The sequence below is a fragment of the Dasypus novemcinctus genome, chromosome 2, assembly GCF_030445035.2.
Source record: "Dasypus novemcinctus isolate mDasNov1 chromosome 2, mDasNov1.1.hap2, whole genome shotgun sequence".
NCBI classification, from domain to species: domain Eukaryota; kingdom Metazoa; phylum Chordata; class Mammalia; order Cingulata; family Dasypodidae; genus Dasypus; species Dasypus novemcinctus.
In genome coordinates this window covers 198,817,213-198,837,362 of record NC_080674.1, presented here as the reverse complement: position 1 = coordinate 198,837,362, position 20,150 = coordinate 198,817,213, and the positions used below count along the sequence as shown (strand labels likewise).

Sequence of the window (20,150 nt, the reverse complement as noted above, 5' to 3'; positions counted from 1 at the left end):
AACTCAGAGTAGGTTAGGATGTTTGGGGGATTTCCTTTTCCGTTGCTAAACTCGCTCCCTCCCGCAACGCTCGCAGTTTCAGGCCCCTGACAGGAGCTCCCCGAAATTTGAGAGTCGACCTATTACCCCGTTTCTGCCGCAGTGGAGGTTTCTGGAACAATGCCGCGCCTACAGAGCGGTCCTGACGGAGATGATGGGCCCCTGGAGGCGGGTGGAGAACAGGCTGTGCCGGGAGGTCCCGGTCCGAGGGCCCCGGTCCCGCACGGCCCTGGGTGGGACCCCCGCGTGGACGCGCCGCCCAGCGGGCTCGCGGAGCTGGCTGCCTCGCTCGCGGAGGGGGATGCTGCCTGGAGTGGGTGCAGGGTTGGGGGGCGAGGGTCTCCCCCGGGCCCTCGGGGACCCAGGCAACTAACGCCCCCGCACGCCCTTCCCTCCGCGGAACAGAGGAAGGAGGCCCGAGCCGCGCGCTCCGCCCCGACCTGAGAGCGACCTGGGTCACCAGCGGGGGCGGGCGACAGCGGGTGACACCCAGGTCACCGGGTACCCCCTCCAACTCTGTCCGGCCCGCGAGCCGCGTGACAGGCCCAGGCCAATCCGAGGCAAAAGCGGGTTGTTCCAAAAAAAAAAAAAAAAAAAGCCGCCGCTTCCTGCTTCCGCCGCGGGCTCGGCTTCCTGCCGGCGTCTCGGAGCGCAGCGTCCCGGGCCCCGCACTCCGCCTCCCGGAGCCCCGCGTCCCCGGGGCCCGCGTCTGCGCGCCCTCGCGCTCCCCAAAGCTGCCGGCGGCCGCGCGCGGCGCCCGGTCCCGCGGAGAGGGCCCGCGCCCCGCGCCTCCACGCGCGCCATGGCCGCCCCCGACCTGTCGACCAACCTCCAGGAGGAGGCCACCTGCGCCATCTGCCTCGACTACTTCACCGACCCGGTGATGACCGACTGCGGCCACAACTTCTGCCGCGAGTGCATCAGCCGCTGCTGGGGCCAGCCCGAGGGGCCCTACGCGTGTCCCGAGTGCCGCGAGCTCTCCCCGCAGAGGAATCTGCGCCCCAACCGCCCGCTCGCCAAGATGGCTGAGATGGCGCGGCGCCTGCACCCGCCGTCCCCCGTCCCGCAGGGCGTGTGCGCCGCGCACCGCGAGCCCCTGGCCTCCTTCTGCGGCGACGAGCTGCGGCTGCTGTGCGCGACGTGCGAACGCTCCCGGGAGCACTGGGCGCACCGTGTGCTCCCGCTGCAGGACGCGGCCGACGACCTCAAGGTGGGCCTCGAAGCCCCCGCGGGGCCCACGGGTCGGGCCGGGGTCTCAGGCTCGATCCGGGTGTCGGGGGGGCACCGCGCGCGCCGGCTTCGGGAGGGCCGCACCGAGACCGTGCGAGCGCAGGCGGCCTGGGGCCGCAGGGTCTCAGGCAGGTGTGACAGCAGGCCGGGGAAGGAGCCCTGATCGTTCGCGACCGGAGGAGGGCAGGTGCCAGGAATAGAGTGGGAAGAGCACGCTGGAGGCGCCTGGCAGCTTTCTGAGTCGTTGGAGGTTGGCTAGCGGGGCCGGGACCGGGCTGACTTACAGTTAAAGGCTCCACCCTGCTGTCGGAGCGAGTCTGCGGGGGAGGGAGTGGACGGGCGGGGAAGCTGCTGCCAAGCCCCAGGCGGTAAACGACGGTGGGAATGAGCCCTTTGCCCCCCTGGTGCAGGCAGGTGTGCCTGCTGAGACCCAGCGGACACCTTGGGCTTTCCAGCCCGGGCTTCTGGGGAAGTACCTGGGGCTGCCTCTGCCATCAGGCACTGCCGGCGCACACATCCACATTAGAGCTGACGCTAAGTTGCTCTTGTCTTTCTGTTCCAGTAATACCTTTCCTTAAAATCCAAACAAAAACGTATTCAGAATCAGGGCAGAACGGCTGACCTAACCTGGGCTGGCTGTGTCACAGTGCAATTGTGGGATTGCCCTGTTTCTGGAACTTTAAAAATTGCTGCTTGAGTTTTGCATCGTGGCCAGTTATGTGTGCATATTAAGAGGTGCACCCAGAAGTTTAGTGTTGAAATCAGGATTCAGCTGAGAGCTGATGCAAGTTAGAAGGTAAATCGGTTTCTCTTCCCCACCCCCCAGTTTTGGTATTTAGCCGTGGAGGTGGTTTTTAAGGCCCATGAAAGTGGGCACATCAGGCTGCCCATCCTGTTTATGTTTTTTTTCTTCTGTATGTGGTATGACACGCCTACAGGAAAGCCTACGCTTTCTAAGTGTCAGTGTCGTCACCAAGCGCCCACCCAGACAGGATGCAGAAAAGTACCAGTCTCCAGAGGTCCCCTCAAGGGTGACTGCAGGCCTGTTAGAAGCAAAAAGCCTCTTGAAATGGCACCACATCTTTCTCTGTGTTTGCCTTTTTTTAAATGTAAAAAATAGTTTTATTGAACTATAGCACTCATCCATGAACATATGTACAGTAAGTATATAGTGAAAGTTGTGAGCTTAACAAACACGCACAGCATCCTACACGACTGGGGGATGACCCACCAGATTCCTTTTATCTGTCATGAAGGGGCTGTGGCTTGCAGCTTGGGAAACACTGGGCTGGAGCTCGGCCCACGCTGACTAGGAACTGGGGAGGCTGGGAGGTCCAGAAGGGACAGCCGCACCTAGGGGACTTGGCGTCTACTGGGCGGAGCGCTGGCTGAGGAATCCCTGGCCGTGCCCGACCCCCTCCCGGGGCGGGCCCCCCCTGGGGCTGTGCCCGACCCCCTCCCGGGGCGGGCCCCCCCCTGGGGCTGTGCCCGACCCCCTCCCGGGGCGGGCTCCCCCTGGGGCTGTGCCCGACCCCCTCCCGGGGCGGGCTCCCCCTGGGGCTGTGCCCGACCCCCTCCCGGGGCGGGCTCCCCCTGGGGCTGTGCCCGACTGAGCCGGGAGCACAGACGAGTCAGGCCGGGATGCGGCACTCCTCCACCCCCCAGGGGAGTGCAGAAACTTCCAGCACCCCTCCCCAGCGTGGGAGAGACAAGGGGAGCAGCACGCTGGGAGAACCCCGGACGAAAGCCGCCAGTTCTCTCGGGAGCTGTGCTGCAGGAAGCTTGGAGAGAATATTCCGGAACCTGAAAATTAGGCAGGGTTTACGTGGGGACGAGAGGGTGATGATGAGCCTTGGCTTTTAAGCTTTCTGATCGCATCAGAGTCTGAAGTTTTCCTTTTGATCCGGGCGGCCTGGGTTCACAAGGTAGTGGGCAGATAACCGAAGCACTGGGGCTTTGCTAACTGGAAATGCTCGATGGGGCCTGCTCGATTCCCTTTCTTAAAAAGGTCATCGTGTGACCTTCAGAGGGGCGGCTGCTTCCCCAAGAGGTCGTGCCTGTGGTTTGGAAAATGCTGCGGGGAGATGGAGGTGTGGAGGGAGAACTTGGGGGACGCTTCGCTGAGGGGCGTGTGGTCAGGTGGGGGAGACGGCCTGGAGGCAGGAAGGCCAGCCGGGGCCCTCGGGGGAGCTGAGGGGAGCCCGAGCCAAGGCAGTGGCCACAGGCATTTCTCAAGTGGAATTAGAAAACCCCTCGGCAGCTGGGAGGCGCCTGACCACAGGCCTCTGTCACGAGGTGGCTGTGGTGTGTGCGGAGAGTGCACCTTGCGCAGCCGCAGCCGGGTGGCCTGGGTTCCCACCCTACCACCTGCTGGCCTGCCGTGTGACCCGGGCAGAGCTCCAGAACCGCTCGCGCCTGGGTCCTTCTGGAACACGACGGGATCAGGCGTTGGCCTGCAGGGCGGCTGGAGGAGCACAAGCTGGCCAGCGTGCACCGTGCTGGGTGTGTGGGGGAGCGCCCGGTCCATTCCCGTGAGCTCTGTGGCTGTCACTCTGTTTTCACAACGGCCCACAGACCTTCCTGAAACCTGGGCCTGCTGTGATTTCCACAGCTGATAGGTGTATTGCGTCAGGTTGAAGAAAGTGAAAATTCAGACACTCCTTTTTATGGCACTCATTGTTTCCTTGTGCAAATGCTGTGAGCCTACTCACGGCCAAGAAGAGATAGGAATAGAAACTCTGGTTTTTTTTGACGTGTTGTTAAGAATCTGGTGATATATGGGAAAAGTAAACTAATGTAATTTATAGACTGTAGTTGACAATATTATAATTTTTGTTTCAAGGAGGTACCAGAGATCGAACCCAGGACCTCGAAATGGGAAGCAGGTGCTCAACCACTGAGCTACATCTCTTCTACAATGAGAGTTTTTTTAAATTTTATATTTAGAGTGTACCAGGGATTGAACCTGGGAAGCAGATGCTCAACCACTTGAGCTACATCTGCTCTCCAATATTGTAATATTTTTGTAGCAAAAGCAAAGAAGGTACTATATTACGCTAAAGATAAAAAAATAAAAACCCATGGGGCTTAGTTTTGTAAGATATGAATATGATTAAGTACTCTCTTTATTTTCTTCATTAGTGATGAGATCTTGACTATGATGTTTATTTTTATTTTTTAAAGATTTATTCTCTTCCCTCCCCTCCGTTGTCTGCTCTCTGTGTCCATTCACTGTGCGTTCTTCGTCTGCATGCATTCTTGTCATGTGGCACTGGGAATCTGTGTCTCTTTTTTTTGTGTCCTCTTGCTGCGTTAGCCCTCTGTGTGTGGCGCCACTCCTGGGCAGGCTGTGCTCTTTTTGCACAGCGCAGCTTTCCTTGCAGGGCGCACTCCTTGTGCATCAGGCTCCCCTATGCAGGGGACACCCCTGTGTGGCACGGCACTCCTTGCACACAGCAGCACTGCACTTGGGCCAGCTCAGCACGTGGGCCAGGAGGCCCTGGGGATTGAACCCTGGATCCTCCGTATGGTAGGCGGACGCTTTATCAGTTGAGCCACAACCACTTCCCTGATTATGACATTTAATCTTTGTTCATTTGTGTATCTTTCTGAACATTGGAGAACAACTGAGTTTGTTGTTGGGATTAGATGAGATAAACATGCCTGGACAGAACTTTTTAGGAGTAAAGCTTCCATAACTTGTTGAGCTGCCTTCTGTTTTATTTTTTGAATTTGAAATAAAGTTTGAATAAATTAAAAAAAAAAGAAAAACTCAGGGCCAAGGCAACAGAATGCAAATATGCACCCCTTACGGCATGTGATTAAGCTGAACCGTCACCTAGGGGTTAGGAATCCAGGTGCTGAGGAGTTTGGGGAGAGGATGGCCATCTGCAGCCAGATGACGCTGATGGGAAGTCGGGCTTAGGCTGGGCCTGGGTGAACCAGCCGCAGGTGGGAGGAGAGGGGGACGTCTGCTGGAGAGTCTGGACCGAGAGGGGACGGGTTAACTCAGGGCTTTTTAGCCAGCCTGGGGTGTGGGGCAGCTGTGGGGGCTGCCTGTGGGGTCAGCTGCAGGGAAGCAGGTATGGGTGGCGCCCGGGCTGCCGGTTGGGGGACGGGGGTCCACTGCGGCGACCATTTAGAGGTGCTTGAGAACTGAAAGACGGCGCCAGGAGAACTGTTTGAAAGGGAAAAGCACTAGACAGTGACTCATTTTTTAACTGGAAAAAGGGGTGGGGTGAGGGGTCTCAGCTTCTGGGGTGAGAAGGTGATGCTGGCGGGTGACAGGTGTTGAGATGGGACCTGGGCTACTTAGAAGGCGTCCTCACGTCCTCGTTCTTCGGCGCATTTTAACTTGCCATGGTCTCCATGGATGTCGTTGCTGCTTGCAGATCCTAGGATTTAGCTGTGAGTGGGCAGGCTTGAACAGCTTTCTCTTTGGCAACACCTATAGGAGCTTGAGCCACTCAGTTCAGAAGTGTCCTGGTCAGCTCTGCGTGCGTGGCCTTGGTTGCCTATGAGTTTCAAGAGGGCAGCTGTCCAGCCTGGAGGGTGGTGATGGCCCTTGTAAGGGATGGGTGTGGCCTGCGGCGTCAGAGCAGCTCCAGGCTCTGGAAGCCGGGGTGGGGTGGGGTCTTGACGCTGGTACCTTAGTGTTGTGCCTCACGTCCCGCAGGGGAAGCTGGAGCTCTCCCTGGAGCACCTGCGGAAGCAAATGGAGGACGCACTGCTGTTTCAGGCCCAGGCAGAGGAGACATGTGCCCTGTGGCAGGTAAGTGGTGGAGCGTGCCCAGGGTCCTGGAAATGGGGAGGACGGTGGGGGGCAGCGGGCAGTGGCCCCCTCCCAGCACATGGGTGTTCCTGGCTCTCTGGACCCCCTCTGTTGAGATTCTCAACCTTGGGGACCACCGAGATGAGCATTTTTATGTAAGATGGCATCCCCTCTGGCTGAATGCTGTTTCTAACCCAAGCTTGGAGACTACTTAGGTTCAGATACCGTAGTGTTCGGCGGTGTCCAAACTCACTGCGAGGGAGAAGTATTTCTCTATGGGGCTGGGGTCCCTTGCTCCATGACTTTTTCTGTGCGCTGTCCCAAACTCAGGAACCAAGTAGAATGGAGTCAAGTGCTACACTTGCCTCTGAACTCCCACAGCCTGGGTTCAGGAGCTGGGTAGTTTTGGGTCTCGAGGGAGGTGTTGCATGTGTGTGGTGTCTTAACTGTGTGTGCAGTGGGTGTGTGATGGCGTGTGTGACGAGGGAGGGGTGTGTGATGAGAGAGGCGTGGTGTGCGTGGTACCTGTGTGACTTTGGGACAGAGGGCTGGTTGTGGACGTGTGGTGCATGTGTGTGTGGTGTCGGTGTGATGAGGGAGGTGTGTGCATGGCACAGGTGGCTGTGCTTGCGGTGGGCGTCGGCCCCACACAGCTGCCTCGGGGAAGAGACCAGGGAGTGGGGCTTGGGGGTCCCAGCTGTCCTCCTACCCGTCCCACAGAAGATGGTGGAGAGCCAACGGCAGAACGTCCTGACGGAGTTTGAGCGGCTGCGCCGCTTCCTGGTGGAGGAGGAGCAGCAGCTGCTGCAGAAGCTGGAGGAGGAGGAGCTGGAGGTGCTCCCCCGGCTGCGGGAGAATGCCGCTCGCCTGGTGCAGCAGAGCGCCGCGCTCGGGGCGCTCATCGCCGAGCTGGAGGGGCGCTGCCAGCTGCCAGCACTCGGGATGCTGCAGGTGAGCGGGGGCTGCTGCGGGGGGGCCCCGCGGGGCCTCACCCCGGCCCTCGCTTGCCAGGCTGCTCTGACGGGCCCGTGCGCTGCTCGGCTTTCCCAGTCGGCGCTGGGTGCTCACGGGGTCTGAAGCTGCAAGTGCAGAATCAAGGCGTCCTCAGGCTCTGCTTGTTCCCCAGAGGCCGTGGCGTGCGCGTGCTGGCTTGCCCCGGTCTTGGGGTGCCTTGACCCCTCTCCGGTAGCTTGCTCTCCTGGTGTCCAGTTAGGTTTGGCCACACGCGAGTAGGAGCATAGAAGATCTGTGCACAAATGAGTCCACAGCTGAACCGATAACACGTCTTCAAAGGGCCCCATAGAAAGGGTTCAAAGCCACATCCAGGGGAATGACAACTAGGATGAAGAGGGTGCCCTCTGTGGGTGCATAATTCAGTCTTACCCCCCCCATTCTCTTATCTCCGACACGCTCTTTGCTGAATTAACACGGACCCATCCCTGCTGCGGCCAGCAAACCCGGGGATGTGGTGATGGCCCCACAGCCCCCGCTCTCAGCATCCTCGTGTCCCCAAGGCGGGAGACAGGCTCCAAGGTTATGCCAGGTGCCCACAGACCAGGTAGCCTGCTGGGACGGAGCGAGAAGGTGGGAGACGCGCTAGCCCCAGAGCTCTGCGCCTCCCCACGCAGGGCTGAGCTGCGTCGGGGAGACCTGCAGCGCATGCTGCCGTGTCCCCCAGCCTGGCCTCCGTCCCCATAGGCCCACCGCTCACCTGCAAAATGACACGGGGGCCCGGACAGGTCTCCCCGCAGTTCCGCCACCAGATACCTACATGCTGACAAAAGAAAATCTCATTCTCCTCTGTGGGCTTGAACTGATGGCGTTTATTGGTCATGAGATTGAATACTTCATTTGTCAGTGTGTCTTCACTCTTTCTCGTCCTAGCCTGGGGCAGGTGGGGTCAGGGTTCCTGTGCAGGCTAGCCGTCAGCCAAGAGGGGTAGCGTTGTGTTTGTCTGTGCAGCCTTGGGGAGGAGAGGGATGGGGCATGTGGGGGCTTTGCAGGAGTAACAACCCCCGGGACTCCCCGTCCGGGAGCCCCCGTTTGGCAGTGGCTGGGCCTGCTATTGGAGATCCCAGATTCTAGGCCTTTGGTAAGGTCCTTGCACCTGCCTCCCCTGACAGCGAGGCCCTTGTATCATGTGGGCAGGGAAGGGGAGGAAGCTTCTGGAAGGGCTGCAGCTTCACCTCCAGAGTCCCCTCTTGCTGTCGCTGTCCCACCCTTCTGTCGCCTCTGTTCTCACCCCCGCCTGCCCGGACAGGTCTGCCTGCGCGACTCCCCGCCGTCAGCACCTTCCCCATCCCACTTACACCTGCACCCTCCCTCCTGGGGGTCCAACCTGCCTGCCACGAGCATCAAACCTGAGCATCAAGCCTGAGCTGCCCGCAGCCTCTGGGCCTCGCAGGCTGGTTTCTGCCCATGTTCCCGGCTCTCGGCCCAACGCGTACCCCGGGTGTCCCCTGTCTTTCCATTCTTCCCCTGCAGAGCCCTCCGAGGTGCCAGCAGAGGATGCGTCCGTGCAGCCCTCTCCCCAGGCATTGCTGAGGTTTGGGCTTACCTTGGCCATGCCCCCAACCTCCCCCCCAAACAAGGACCCTTGGTTCTCTTGGCTCTGGCCTCACGGGTAGATGAGGTGGATGGCGAAGGGGGTGACCCTGCCAGCAAGTTCCGTAACCCCTGGGCCCCTTGTGTTACACCACACGGGCACGAGGAGGGGAGACCACTCGGTTGGCTGAAAGACCCCAGCCCCGGCCCAGGTGTGTCGTGCGTACTGCTGTTTCCCCTTCAGGTGCTTGTTTGGTTGGATGTGGTTACAGTGCACTCTCTCTGGCCCTGGGGAGATGCGAGGTCCCCTTGCGTGGCTCTGTGTCACATAGGCGAGTGTGTGATCCCATGACATGTGCGGGGCGGGCACCAGGGGTGCCCCAGGTGGAGCCTGCGGTGCCACCTGCACAGCTCCGGGGGGGCTGCCTGGAAGGGGGGCCTTGGCCAAGCCTCCGGAGCTGTGTAGATGTGTCAGGGATCAGGAAGAGGCTGCCGGCTGCTGGCTTTGGGACTCTGAACTTGACATAGAACACTGGGCGACCCTCTTGCGGGAGGGCCGAGGGAGGTCCAGCATGGGCCAGGAGGGAGCAGTGGTCAGATCAGGTATCTTGGGATTTAAAGTACAGGGGAAGCAGGGGCTCGACACGCTGTGCTGGGGGGGGGGGGGGGCTGTTGGGGTGGTAGGAGGCAGAGGTGGGGCTGTGGGAGGAGGTGGGGGGTTCAGGAACAGAAAGGGTTCCCCTGCAGAATTCCGGTGAGAAGTCCTTGGGCCTGCGGCGAGGCTGTCAGGTGTTCTCAGGACCCCCATCTCCTGTGGCAGTGCTGCTGCCCACTCCCCTTTCCTCCTCACTGCTCCCCCACCTCCCCCCATCTGCTCCCCATGCTCCCCCATCTCCTCTCCACCTGTCACCTGCCTGCTGTCCACTGCTTCCCATTGCTCCCCCACCTGCCCCCCACTGCTCCCCACCACTCCCCTAATGTTCACCCACTGTCCTGCCTGCTCCCCTCCCACCTCCTCCCCACTATGCCCCCCTCTGCTCCCCACCATTTCCCTACTGCGTCCCCAGTGCTCCCCCGCGTGCTCTTTTCTCTTGGTCCTTGCTTTCATCCTTGGTCCCAGCCCCTCCTTTCCCCCTCTTTCCCGCATTTGCCCTGGATGCAGCTGCAGGGAGGACTCGCTCCCGCTCCAGCCGCCCCCAGAAACCCTCTTCCCTCTGGGAGGCAGGCGTGGGGAATCCAACCCAGCTGTGGGGTACAGCCACCGAGTGCCTGACCGCAGAGCTCCATGGCAGTGGCGGTGGCACAGAGTCGCCTGCTCCCCCGGGAATGAGTCTCGAGGGATGACAGGAGGGGGGCACAGGGCTGTGCAGGCATCACGGGGTGCACAGGGAGCCTGGAGAAAGGAGCAGGGGCAGGAGAGGACCAAGAGCAGACTGAGGGCGGGCGTGGCTGGGGCTGGTGGCTGGTGCAGCACCGCGGGCTTGTGCTCGTCTCATCCGGGGACCACAGGGCTTTCGGTGTGGTGTGGGGCCCCTCGCCCAGTGCTGCTGCCAGAGTGGGAGAGGGCGGTCCCTCCCTGGGGCTGAAAGGCCCAGCACCCTAGAGTAAGCACCAGGCAGGATGGATGGCAGTTAATCCAACCCCACCTCACTCTTGGTGTCATTTCATTGTTTGAAAACTGCCCTGCTGAGGTGTAGATGGTGACCTTCATTTCCAGGCCTCGCCAGCTTGCACATTCAAGAGGGGTTGGCGACGGGGCAGGGCTTAGAGCTGGAATGCAAAGAAGTCACCACTAGATACAGCGGAAAAGCAATCACCCCAAACAGTTCATTTTGAATCATGATGTAATTTAGCCAGTTATTCACCTTTGGATTATTATTCCATTTCTGTGAAAATGAATTGGCCCCCATGTCTCAAGAGCCTATAGAGTGGGGAGTGCGTGTAGCTTAGTGGTTGAACGCCTGCTTCCCATATATGAGGTCCTGGGTTCAAATCCCCATACCTCTTAAAAAATGCCTGTAGATTGCTAAGCGTGGCTGTCATGGGTTTTTTGATTTGTTAATTTGTTCATTCATCACCAGGTATTTAAGATGGTCCATTCAGTTTTCGTTCCTGAGAATGAGTGAAAGGAAGAGCAAAAATTGACACAGCCGTTGTTCTCCTAGAATTTATAGACTACACTAAATCACTTCATTTGTTCAGTCGTAGCTCTGTTATTTATTTGACCTTGAGGAAGTTCCCTCTGAGCTTTAGCCTTCAGATTCCTCCTCTGTTGAACTGGAAATGATAATAGTACTTACCTTAGGGAGTTTTGTGTGTATCTAGTGAAGTACAGCACGTGAGGTTATAAGTACAGTGCTGTAAATTCATTTAAGAGCTCTTTGGCCACACAGTGGAAAACTATACAGCCATTAAAATGTGTTACAAATTAAGTTAAAAAAAAATCTAATAATGGCGTGCCTCCCCGTGAACTCTGTCTGTAGAAATACAGGCAGATGTAATTACTCTAAAGCCCTTTGCACTTGGTGTTAGCCAAAGGCTGAGAAGGGATTCAAAATCCTGATCAGTAAACTTTTGAACACTTGATTACAGTCGAAGGCCGTGGGCGCTGCTGCTCTGCGCCCAGCTGCCCCGGCCGCGGCGTGCTCCTGCCGGTGGGCTTCGCCGCCCCTAGGACGCGTGGCGGCCGCGAGCGCGTCCTGGGCCCGGCCGCGGCGGGGTGTCGGCCTGCGCGCTCCGGACCCAGCGCCTCGGCTCGGGCGCGGCGCCCAGGTGGGACCCCAAGGTGCCGGGCCACGGGAGAGGCCGAGCGACCCGCCCGCCCTGTCCGAAGGCTGCGCCTGCCCCCCTCGGCCTTCAGGCCGGGTATTCGCCCAGGGTCTCTGCCAGTGAATTCCAGCCCAGTGAGTTAGCACACCCCCTCCCCCACACCCTTTCTTCCACCCCGGACTAAAGGAGATGCTTATTCTCTGCCCCTCACCGTTTATGCCAAAGAAGTCATCGGTGAAGCCCCTTTGCCCCGTGCTCAGTGCTCCAGAGGAATCTTCCGAGAGGCAGGGCCAAGCGCGAGACTCGCAAAGGCTTTGGGAGGGCCCAGGCGCCAAGCAGCCAGTGCACCCCAGGGACGGAGGTGGGAGAGGAGGAGCCCCGCTGGGATCAGGATTGCATGTCCCACCCCCTCCTTGGCCTGTCTTCGGGAATTTCTCAACCAAATCTTATTCATTGGTCAGGAAGGAGGTCATGGGTTCATTTCTTTTTTTTTTCTTAATTACAGAGTTTACCTTAACTCTTTAGATACGGATATAGCTACCTTTCTTGTGTGTCTTTATTTTTTTAGGCAGTCGTGTTGGATCAGGAATGTACTTGGTGTGGAAAGGGTATCACTCTCCCATGTGATTCGCACATGGGGCTGCTGTGAGCCTGTGGTTTATTTTTAATTTATGCTGTACAGGGTGGCTTTGTCCCCCCGATGTGAAGTTTTTACCTCGCATATACTAGTGTATTTATTTCATCTACTAAAAAGTTATGTTTCTCAAAAAAAAAAAGCATTGGCTCAAAAATGAATACAGGGGAGTGGGTGTAGCGCTGGTTGAGCACCTTCTTCCCTTGTACAAGATCTTGGGCTCCATCCCTGGTACCTCTTAAAAAATAATAATAATAATACAAGGTTCTTCTTACATATATGTAGTGAACTCAGTCCCATATTTGAAATGACTGCCTGCTTACTACCTGTTTATTTACTTGGAAGTGCTTAATTGATTTTCATACCTAAACCTGACAGCCTTTGCCAGCATCGCCATGTGATACTCTTGCAGTAATAGGTAGGCGTGTGCTTCTGTGACTGTGAATGCCCACTCTGGCCATCGTAAAGGGCTGTTTCTCTCCACGCTGGATCTAGGCTGCCTCCTTGTGTGCGACTGCGGAAGTTCGGGTGTGAGCCCACCTGCGTGGCCTGCCAGGTATTTCCCAGGTGAAGGGCAGCCTCGGATCGAGAGGTGCGGGCAGTGACGCACAGGCCGTCGTGCTGGGCCCTCTCCATTCGCCCTTGCTAAGAGAGCCACCGTTGAGTTGGGCGTGCGCTTTAGCCCGCTGGGCTGCCAAAATGCAGCCGGCATACCAGAAATGGGGTGGCTCTTGCAACGGGGATTGATTAACTTACAAGCTTACAGTTCTGAGGCTGTGACAACATCCACATCGAGGCATCACCAGGTGACACTTGCCTCCTCAGAGACAGGCTGCTAGCGACCCTGCACTCCCCGGTCGCGTGGCAGAGCGCCGGCGGCCTCTGCTGCTGCTCTCCCTGCTCCAGGCCGCCTTGCCTTCGGCTTCCTGCTTCCTCTGTTTTCTCTCGGTTCCTGTGGCTATTTCCTTTGCTTTGGCGGTTTCTTTCTCTGTCTCTCCATATTCATCCCGTTTATAAAGGGCTGCAGTAGGAGGGTTAAGATGCGCCTTGGCCCCGCCTTGACTGAAGCGGCCTCGTTGGACGAGCTCCCTACAGCGGTTTCGTACCCCCAGGAACGGGCTAGCTCTCAGGACGGGGCTTTGCTGGGCCCGTGAAAGCGTCACCCTGCCACGGGCCCCTGCGGTGGGAGTGGGGGCTGTCGCGTGTGGGGGTGAGGGGCCACGAGAGCAGGGATGTTGCAGGCCGGGGCCTCCGGAACAGAGGGGGCCAGGCTGGGGCCGGCGCCTGCATGGGAGGAGAGCCGGAGGGGGTGGAAAGGGAGTGCTTACGAGGACCCAGCAGAGGGGACGGTCACGAGGGAGAAAGGACGAGACCCTGCCGCGGCTCCTGGCTTCCGGCCTCCCGGAAGAGCCCGGCCCGGCCCCGGGGGCCTGCGTTCCTGCGGGGTGTTGGCAGGAGATGGGAAGCTGGGGCCAGTCTGTGCAAGGACGTGAGGTTCCAGGGGCTGTAGTGGGCGGGCGGCCAGTCAGCTGATGGGGGGGATGGTTGGCACAGGTGGAGTGAGGCGAAGGGCTGTGGAGCTGGGCAGCAGGCACACGGGGAGGCCGCTTGTCTTAGCTTCATGCTCCCAGGCAAAGCCCCTCACCCTGCTCCCCGAGCCTCAGTTTCCCTGGCACCTGTCCCCGAGGTTGCTGCGTGGGGTAACGCACTGACATGAGCAGAACAGGAGAGCAGCGGGGTGTGCCGCTCTGTGTCCAGGCAAGCCACGCTTCCTGGGGTGAGAGGGCGGGCCTGCCACATCAAGGCAAGGCCTGTGCAGGAGGCCCTCAGGTGCCCGAGGGCTGCCCCGGCTCCACCGAGGGTTCAGGTCGTGCCACGGGGGCCAAGGTTTAGCGAAGGAGGCCCTCAGGTGCCCGAGGGCTGCCCCGGCTCCACCGAGGGTTCAGGTCGTGCCGCGGAGGGTTCGGGTCGTGCCTTAGAGGCCGGGGTTAGTGATCTTCCTGAGGGTCTGGGGGCCAAGGCAGCCCTCCTCCCGCCCCCTCTCCCCTTCCCCTGCTGCAGAGCGATTTTCTTGAAAGGACGGGTGTTCCCGTTGCTGCCCTGCCTTTCGTACTGCTGGTCTCCGTGGAGGCAGGACCCCTTCCTTCGAAGCTGGGGCTCTTGGCCAGCAGTCGGGGTTGGGGGGACCTTGCTGCCTCCATCTGCCACCCTTCCCATGTGTCTGCATGTCCAGAGAGCAGTGACTGCAGGACACAGTTGTCCTCCCCAGTCCTGTGGCAACTGAAACCCCCCCCCTTTTCCAAGGGCCCCAGGGTAGCCCGCTGAACGGCTGACCTCAGCTCACGCAGGGCTCGCCTTGCCGCTGTCCCCCGCACACGCTGTTCCCTCGGCCGACACCGCCCTGCCCTCCGTTGGCTGCTGACCTCTCCTCCTGGGCTTCAGAGCCCTTTTTCTTTATGGCCTGGCATGTCCTGTTCCTTCCCAGGCAGAACGAATGACTTTTTAAAAATATATGTTTTTAATTTTTTAAGAAAGATACTTAGATTATATAAAATATTACTAAAACACTGTAAGGGATCCCCATAAGCCCCACTCCCCCCGCCTCCCACTTTTCCCACATTGACAACTTCTTTCATCAGTGAGGTACCTCCATTGCAATTGGTGAACACATGTTGGAGCACTGGCACTAAGCATGGATTATAGTTTACATTGTAGTTTACACTTTCTCCCACTTACTTCTGTAGGTTATGGAAGGGAATATAATGGCCTGTATCTGTCATTGCAGTGCCATTCAGGACACCTCCAAGTCCTGAAAATGCCCCTGTGTTACAGCTCTTTTTCCCTCTCCCTGACTTCAGCAATGAATGACTCCTGCAGGTTAAAATTTTCTTTTTGCTGTGTCTCCTTCCCGAGACGGAATCCTGTGGGAGCCCTTCGATAAAAGGCCGGTTGGTTGCCTTCCTCCTAGGTGCCTGGCACACTTTTGAAGGGATAGCAGGAGTGGGTTGAGCGGACACTCAGCAGTTGAGCGTCGTATGTGAGATTCTGGGTTCAATTCCCGGTACCTCCTGAAAAAAGTCCAAAAAACCCCCGCAAAACCCTTTGCCTCTGTGGAGCTGACTTTCTAAATAATTAAGTGAAAGGCCACTGCACGTCCTGTGGTAAGGAGGGAAAGCCAGCCAGGAAGGGTGGACCGGGGGTGGCAAGTGCGTGGGGACGCGGGGCGGAGCCTGGGCTCAGCCGGGGCCTGGGGTGAGGGGTGAGGTGTGCCCCAAGGGCGGGGAGAGGGGTGGGTGGCTGGAAGGAGCCAGAGCCGAGCACACGGGGGCACTGTCCTCTCTTCTACGTGAGGCCCTCGGCGCCCGGAGAGGAGCGCCTGCTCGGTTCCCCCCGTCCCCTCTCCGTGGCACCTGGGGGGCGCTTGGGGGTCTGTGAGTGAGTGAACCCTGAACCTTCTCAAGTCCCCCGGGCCTGTCGGGAGAAGCAGTGGCGGGTCTGCGGCTCCGTGGACGCGGCAGCGGCCGCCTCCCACCGCCACCTGCTAAGGGCAGGCCACCCTTCACGGCAACTGCGTTTCTGCTGCCTGGGGTCTGGCAGGGGGTGGGCAGGACGGGGGCCGGGCGGGTTTCCCGTGCAGGATTTGCGTGGCGGCCCTGGGGAGGGGCTCGCGGCCAGGGGGTGGGGTTGTCGGCAGGCACTGATTCGCCGTCCGTGTGTCTCTCCCCACAGGACGTAAGGGACGCGCTGCGCAGGTAGGAGCCCTTCTGCCTCTACCTGGGGACGGCGGGCAGGGGGCAGGGTGGGGGCCCCGGCGTGGAGGATGAAGCCCGTGCCGCCCCCCCTAGGATCCAGGACGTGAAGCTGCAGCCTCCGGAGGTGGTGCCCATGGAGCTGCGGACCTTGTGCAGGGTCCCTGGGCTCGTGGAGACCCTGCGGAGGTTCCGAGGTGGGTGCCCTGGGCTCAGCCGCTCTCTGAGCAGCCTTCTTCCGGGAAGCCCAGACGTTAAGGGCAAGGCGAGGGAGACTGGGTGGGTCGTGGCTCACTTGGACTGCCAGAGGGGTCCACTGTGCACGGCAGCTGCTCGGTCCTGGGCTCCCGGAAGGGAGGCGGGGTACCCAGTGCAAATTGTGGCCCTGCTGGTCGGCACCTTCCCCGTCTGTGAGGTATGAAATGCACGCAGGTTCCAGGGAGTGGATTAGGTCACGATTAGAAGCCTGGGAGGGGTTGGGGTCCCTGGCCTGGTAAAGATGAAGGCCAAGAGAGCAAAATGGAAGTCTCTGGTATGGATCAAAGCGGGGCTGAGAGAGAACAAAATGGGGAGTCTCTAGATAGGCAAAGATGAAGGCTAAGAGAGAGCAAAAGAGGGGTCTGTGGCCTGGCTAGAAGAGAGGGGCTGAGAGTGGAGAAAGGGAGGTCAGGCCATGCACTCTGCCCTTCCAGGCGCCGCTGGTGCCTTCCTGGCCGCGGGCCTTGGCTTTCTTCACTCCTGAGGGAGGGACTGTGATCTTTGCTCTGGGAGCTGCTGGAGTCCAGAGTAGCCGGGGGTGAAAGTTGAGTTCACATGATTCCCTCTGGGCAGGTTCTGGTTCGGAAGGAGCTACAGATCAGGAGAAAATACTGCCGAGCAAAGTGGGAGCGTTTCTATTAATAGAACACATGGCTATTCTGAGTTGCAACTAAAAGTGGTTAGGTGATCTTTTTTTTCCCCAGTAGTACAGCAGAGGGGGCGGGGGAGGGGAAACTGGGATGATAGCCCTTGGCCCCCGTGCCCCTCCCCCCTCCCACATGGAGTCAGTTTGGAGAACGTTACTCCAGGAGGTTGTGAGAAAGACAAACCTAGCAAAGAAATAAATGTGGGTTGACTGGCTTGGGCTCGTCGAAAGAGGGGAAGGATTCTGTAGAAGGGGCCTGAAGGTGACCTGCTGGGTGACATCTGTCCTCTCTCTGCAGGGGATGTGACTCTGGATCCAGACACAGCTAACCCAGAGCTGGTCCTGTCCGAGGACCGGAGGAGCGTGAGGCGGGGAGACCTGCGGCAGGCCCTTCCTGACACCCCGGAGAGGTTCGACCCAGGCCCCTGCGTACTGGGCCATGCACGCCTGTCCTCGGGGCGCCACTACTGGGAGGTGGAGGTCGGGGAACGGGCCAACTGGGCCCTCGGCGTGTGCCGGGAGAACGTCAACAGGAAGGAGACGGGCGAGCTGTCGGCCGGCAATGGCTTTTGGATCCTGGTGTTCCTGGGGAGCTATTACAACTCTCCTGAGCGGGCCTTCGTGCCCCTGCGCGAGCCTCCTCGGCGCGTCGGCATCTTCCTGGACTACGAGGCCGGGCACCTCTCTTTCTACAGTGCGACTGACGGCTCCCTTCTCTTCATCTTCCCGGAGACCTCCTTCTCCGGGACGCTCCGGCCCCTCTTCTCGCCTCTGTCCAGCAGCCCCACCCCCATGACCATCTGCCGGGTGAAAGGTGGGCCTGGAGACGTGCAGGCTCCTTAGGGACACGCATCTGGCCAACGGCGGACCCTGGCGTGCAAGCAGTGCCTGCGCGGGGACTTCCCTGGCCCCCACGGTCCCTTGGTCTTTCAACCTCTTGGAAAACCTGGCAGGAGGGAGCCTGCGTCTTGAGCTGATGGGAAGGAACTCGCGGTACTTCTGGATTTACATCGAACAGGAACTCTGATGCCACGGGAGAGTGTGTGCAAGTGTGTGTGTGTGTGTGATATGCACCTTAGCCTCCCTGTCAGAGCTCTGAGATTACTTGGAGCTGAGACCCCATTCTCACCGACATTTTAGGGCAGGACAGTTGGTTGCTGACCACTGTCCTTCGTATGTTTTAGTATCCCTGTCCCCCAACCATTTAGTGCCAGTAGCCCTATCCAGAAACCTAAATTCCTTGTGGCCCTGCCACCACTGACCTGTGGTCCCCTGGGGGCCTTGCCAAGCTCTCCCAGGACCCACAGGAGTGTGCTGCCCTGGCATCCTAACAGATGCAGCCTCGCTCCCGAGCCCCCTGTCCTCCAGAAATGGGTAGTGGGAGGCAGCTGGGAGGGACTGTCTGCTCCAAGCCCACTAGCCTATCTAGGGTTTTGCCTCCTGTAAATTGGGAGGATTAGTGGGAATCGACCCCAGATTCCTGACATTGGATGCGATTCCTTCAGAATAACCAGGGTACAACAATTGGGATCTTTTGGAAAGACATCATCTGGGAAAGCCAAGGAGCAAGAGGAAATATGAATAAAGGATGAAGGGGCCACATGCCTAGGACGAATGAGAAAGGTGCCCTTGAAAGCTGTGGCTCCCAAACTTGAGTTTGGGATGCATGAACTGCTTGGATGTCTCTGGAAAATGCTATTTCTGTGGGGCCCACATGCAGAGATTCCAATTCAGTAGGGCTATGGGACCAGAGGTAAGAAAAGGTGGGTTGCAAACTGTAGTCCTGTTTTTTTTTAAGACTACCTAAGACTCACTGTGCTTTGAGAACCAGCATGTTTCCTTCTGACCTCAACAGATTCTGTCGTTTGGGTCCATCGGAAGCTAAATGCCGGTCCCCATGTTATGAACCCAGAAGCTTGGCCTCTGCTAGGTGCCGTGAAGAGGTGGGGGACACCCAGGCTTAGGAGTTAGACGCACATTGGTTAGATCCCTGCCTCTAGTTGTGTGACCAACCTCCAGAAAGCTGCTGGGGAGTGGAGGTAGCTCAGTGGTTGAGTGCCTGCTTCCCATGAATGAGGTCCTGGGTTCAATCCCCAGTGCTTCCTTTAAAAAGAGAGAGAAAGCTATTTTAACCTGACCACGTGTGCATTTGCTCGCAGATGTAATGGGATGCAACAGTTCTTTCTTTGCAGGGCTGTCGGGGTGAAATGAGAGGGTTCGATAAAGTGCCCAGTGCTGTCTGTTCAGTGATTCTCAGCTGAGTCCCTGGACCTGGCTTGAGCTAGCCTGTCCCCAGAGTTTCTAAACAAACATGGGGCCTCCTTAGAGACGGTTCCATTGGGAAGAGCTACACTTTACTGAATACTGCCCATGTGCCGGACGCCTTGCTAAGTGCTGGGCACACGTCCTGTCGTCCTCGGACCGTGGGCCTTCATGCCGCTCCTCGTGGGGAGGGATCAACCACAGAGAACCAAAGTGTGTTTTTGCTCTAAGTTTTGGGGTTTTCTCGCCTTCCTCAAGGATGTTATTTCTTAGCCTCTCTTTTACCGCCCCTGCATTTTATTTATTGTAAGAACAGTGTTCTGACATTAAATAAATTTTAACCATTTGCCTGTCATCCCCCCATCCAGTGTTCTTTTCCGTCATTAAGGCAGAGGACCAGGCCATGGGGAGAGCGAGCTATGAAAGGCCAGACGCTGGGCCAGGACAAGACCAAGAAGAGTGCGGCTGGTTCCAGCACTGGAATCACAAGCTCGTTTGTGTTCTTTGCTCAACGTGTGCGTTTAACATAGGTCACACGGGAGATTTTTCCACCCAAGACCAATGTTTCAGTTTGCCAAAGGACTGCTAATGCAAAGTACCAGAAATGTGTTGGCTTTTATAAAGGGTATTTATTGGGGGCAAAAGCTCACAGTTCCATGGCCATGAAAAGTCCAGCCCCAGGCATCCTAAGAGGTGCTTTCTCAACAGTCAGCTACTTTTGATCTTGGCGGTGGTTGCGACACGGTGAAGCAAGATGGTTGCCAGTCTCTGCAGAGGCTTCTGCCTTCCCCGTCGGAATCTGCTGTCTCTTGGAGCTCAGCTGGGAGCAGCCAGGCATAGGGCCTCTTTCTGGTCCCCCTATATAATTCTCAGCTGTTCTGCTCTCTTCCCAACTTCAGCTGTAAGATATGAGACATATAGCAGGGCTTATCTCCTTGAGCTGCTGTCTGGGCCCAGTCTCTTGGGGGCTTTGTGCTTAAGCAGTCCTCTCACAAGGCTCAAATATGCTGCTTCCGAGTCTCTCTCTGTGTCTGTTTATATCAGACCCAGCAAGGGTCAATCAAAAGCCCTGAAGTGATTTTATCAAGTAATCTAATCCCTCCCCCCCTACCACGCCCCCAGTGGAATTTAAAGCAATCAAAAGGGTATCATACCCAGAGAAATAATTTACAAACAATCTTTCTCTTTTTGGGATTCATAAAAATAATCTCCAACAGCCACAACCAGTAGACATAATAATGTTCCCGT

At 58.1% G+C, this 20,150-nt stretch overlaps 1 protein-coding gene across 1 annotated transcript; it reads left to right on the top strand.

The window, feature by feature from the left end:
• Positions 1-655: 655 nt before the first annotated feature.
• Positions 656-19,257, top strand: LOC101431907 (E3 ubiquitin-protein ligase TRIM11). The gene is made up of 6 exons (XM_058286356.1): positions 656-1,249; positions 5,945-6,040; positions 6,761-6,991; positions 15,717-15,739; positions 15,833-15,933; positions 16,939-19,257. The coding sequence occupies exons 1-6, from the start codon at positions 842-844 to the stop codon at positions 17,481-17,483; spliced, it is 1,404 nt and encodes a 467-aa protein (XP_058142339.1). The 5' UTR covers positions 656-841; the 3' UTR covers positions 17,484-19,257.
• The last annotated feature ends 893 nt before the right edge of the window (positions 19,258-20,150 follow it).

What these genes read in the sequence shown, in the direction of transcription:
- LOC101431907 (XM_058286356.1), top strand. Translation starts at nt 842, where the DNA reads ATGGCCGCCCCCGACCTGTCGACCAACCTCCAGGAGGAGGCCACCTGC. An exon ending in ACGCGGCCGACGACCTCAAG is followed by an intron (nt 1,250 to 5,944) that starts GTGGGCCTCGAA and finishes CACGTCCCGCAG; the next exon opens with GGGAAGCTGGAGCTCTCCCT. An exon ending in GTAAGGGACGCGCTGCGCAG is followed by an intron (nt 15,740 to 15,832) that starts GTAGGAGCCCTT and finishes CGCCCCCCCTAG; the next exon opens with GATCCAGGACGTGAAGCTGC.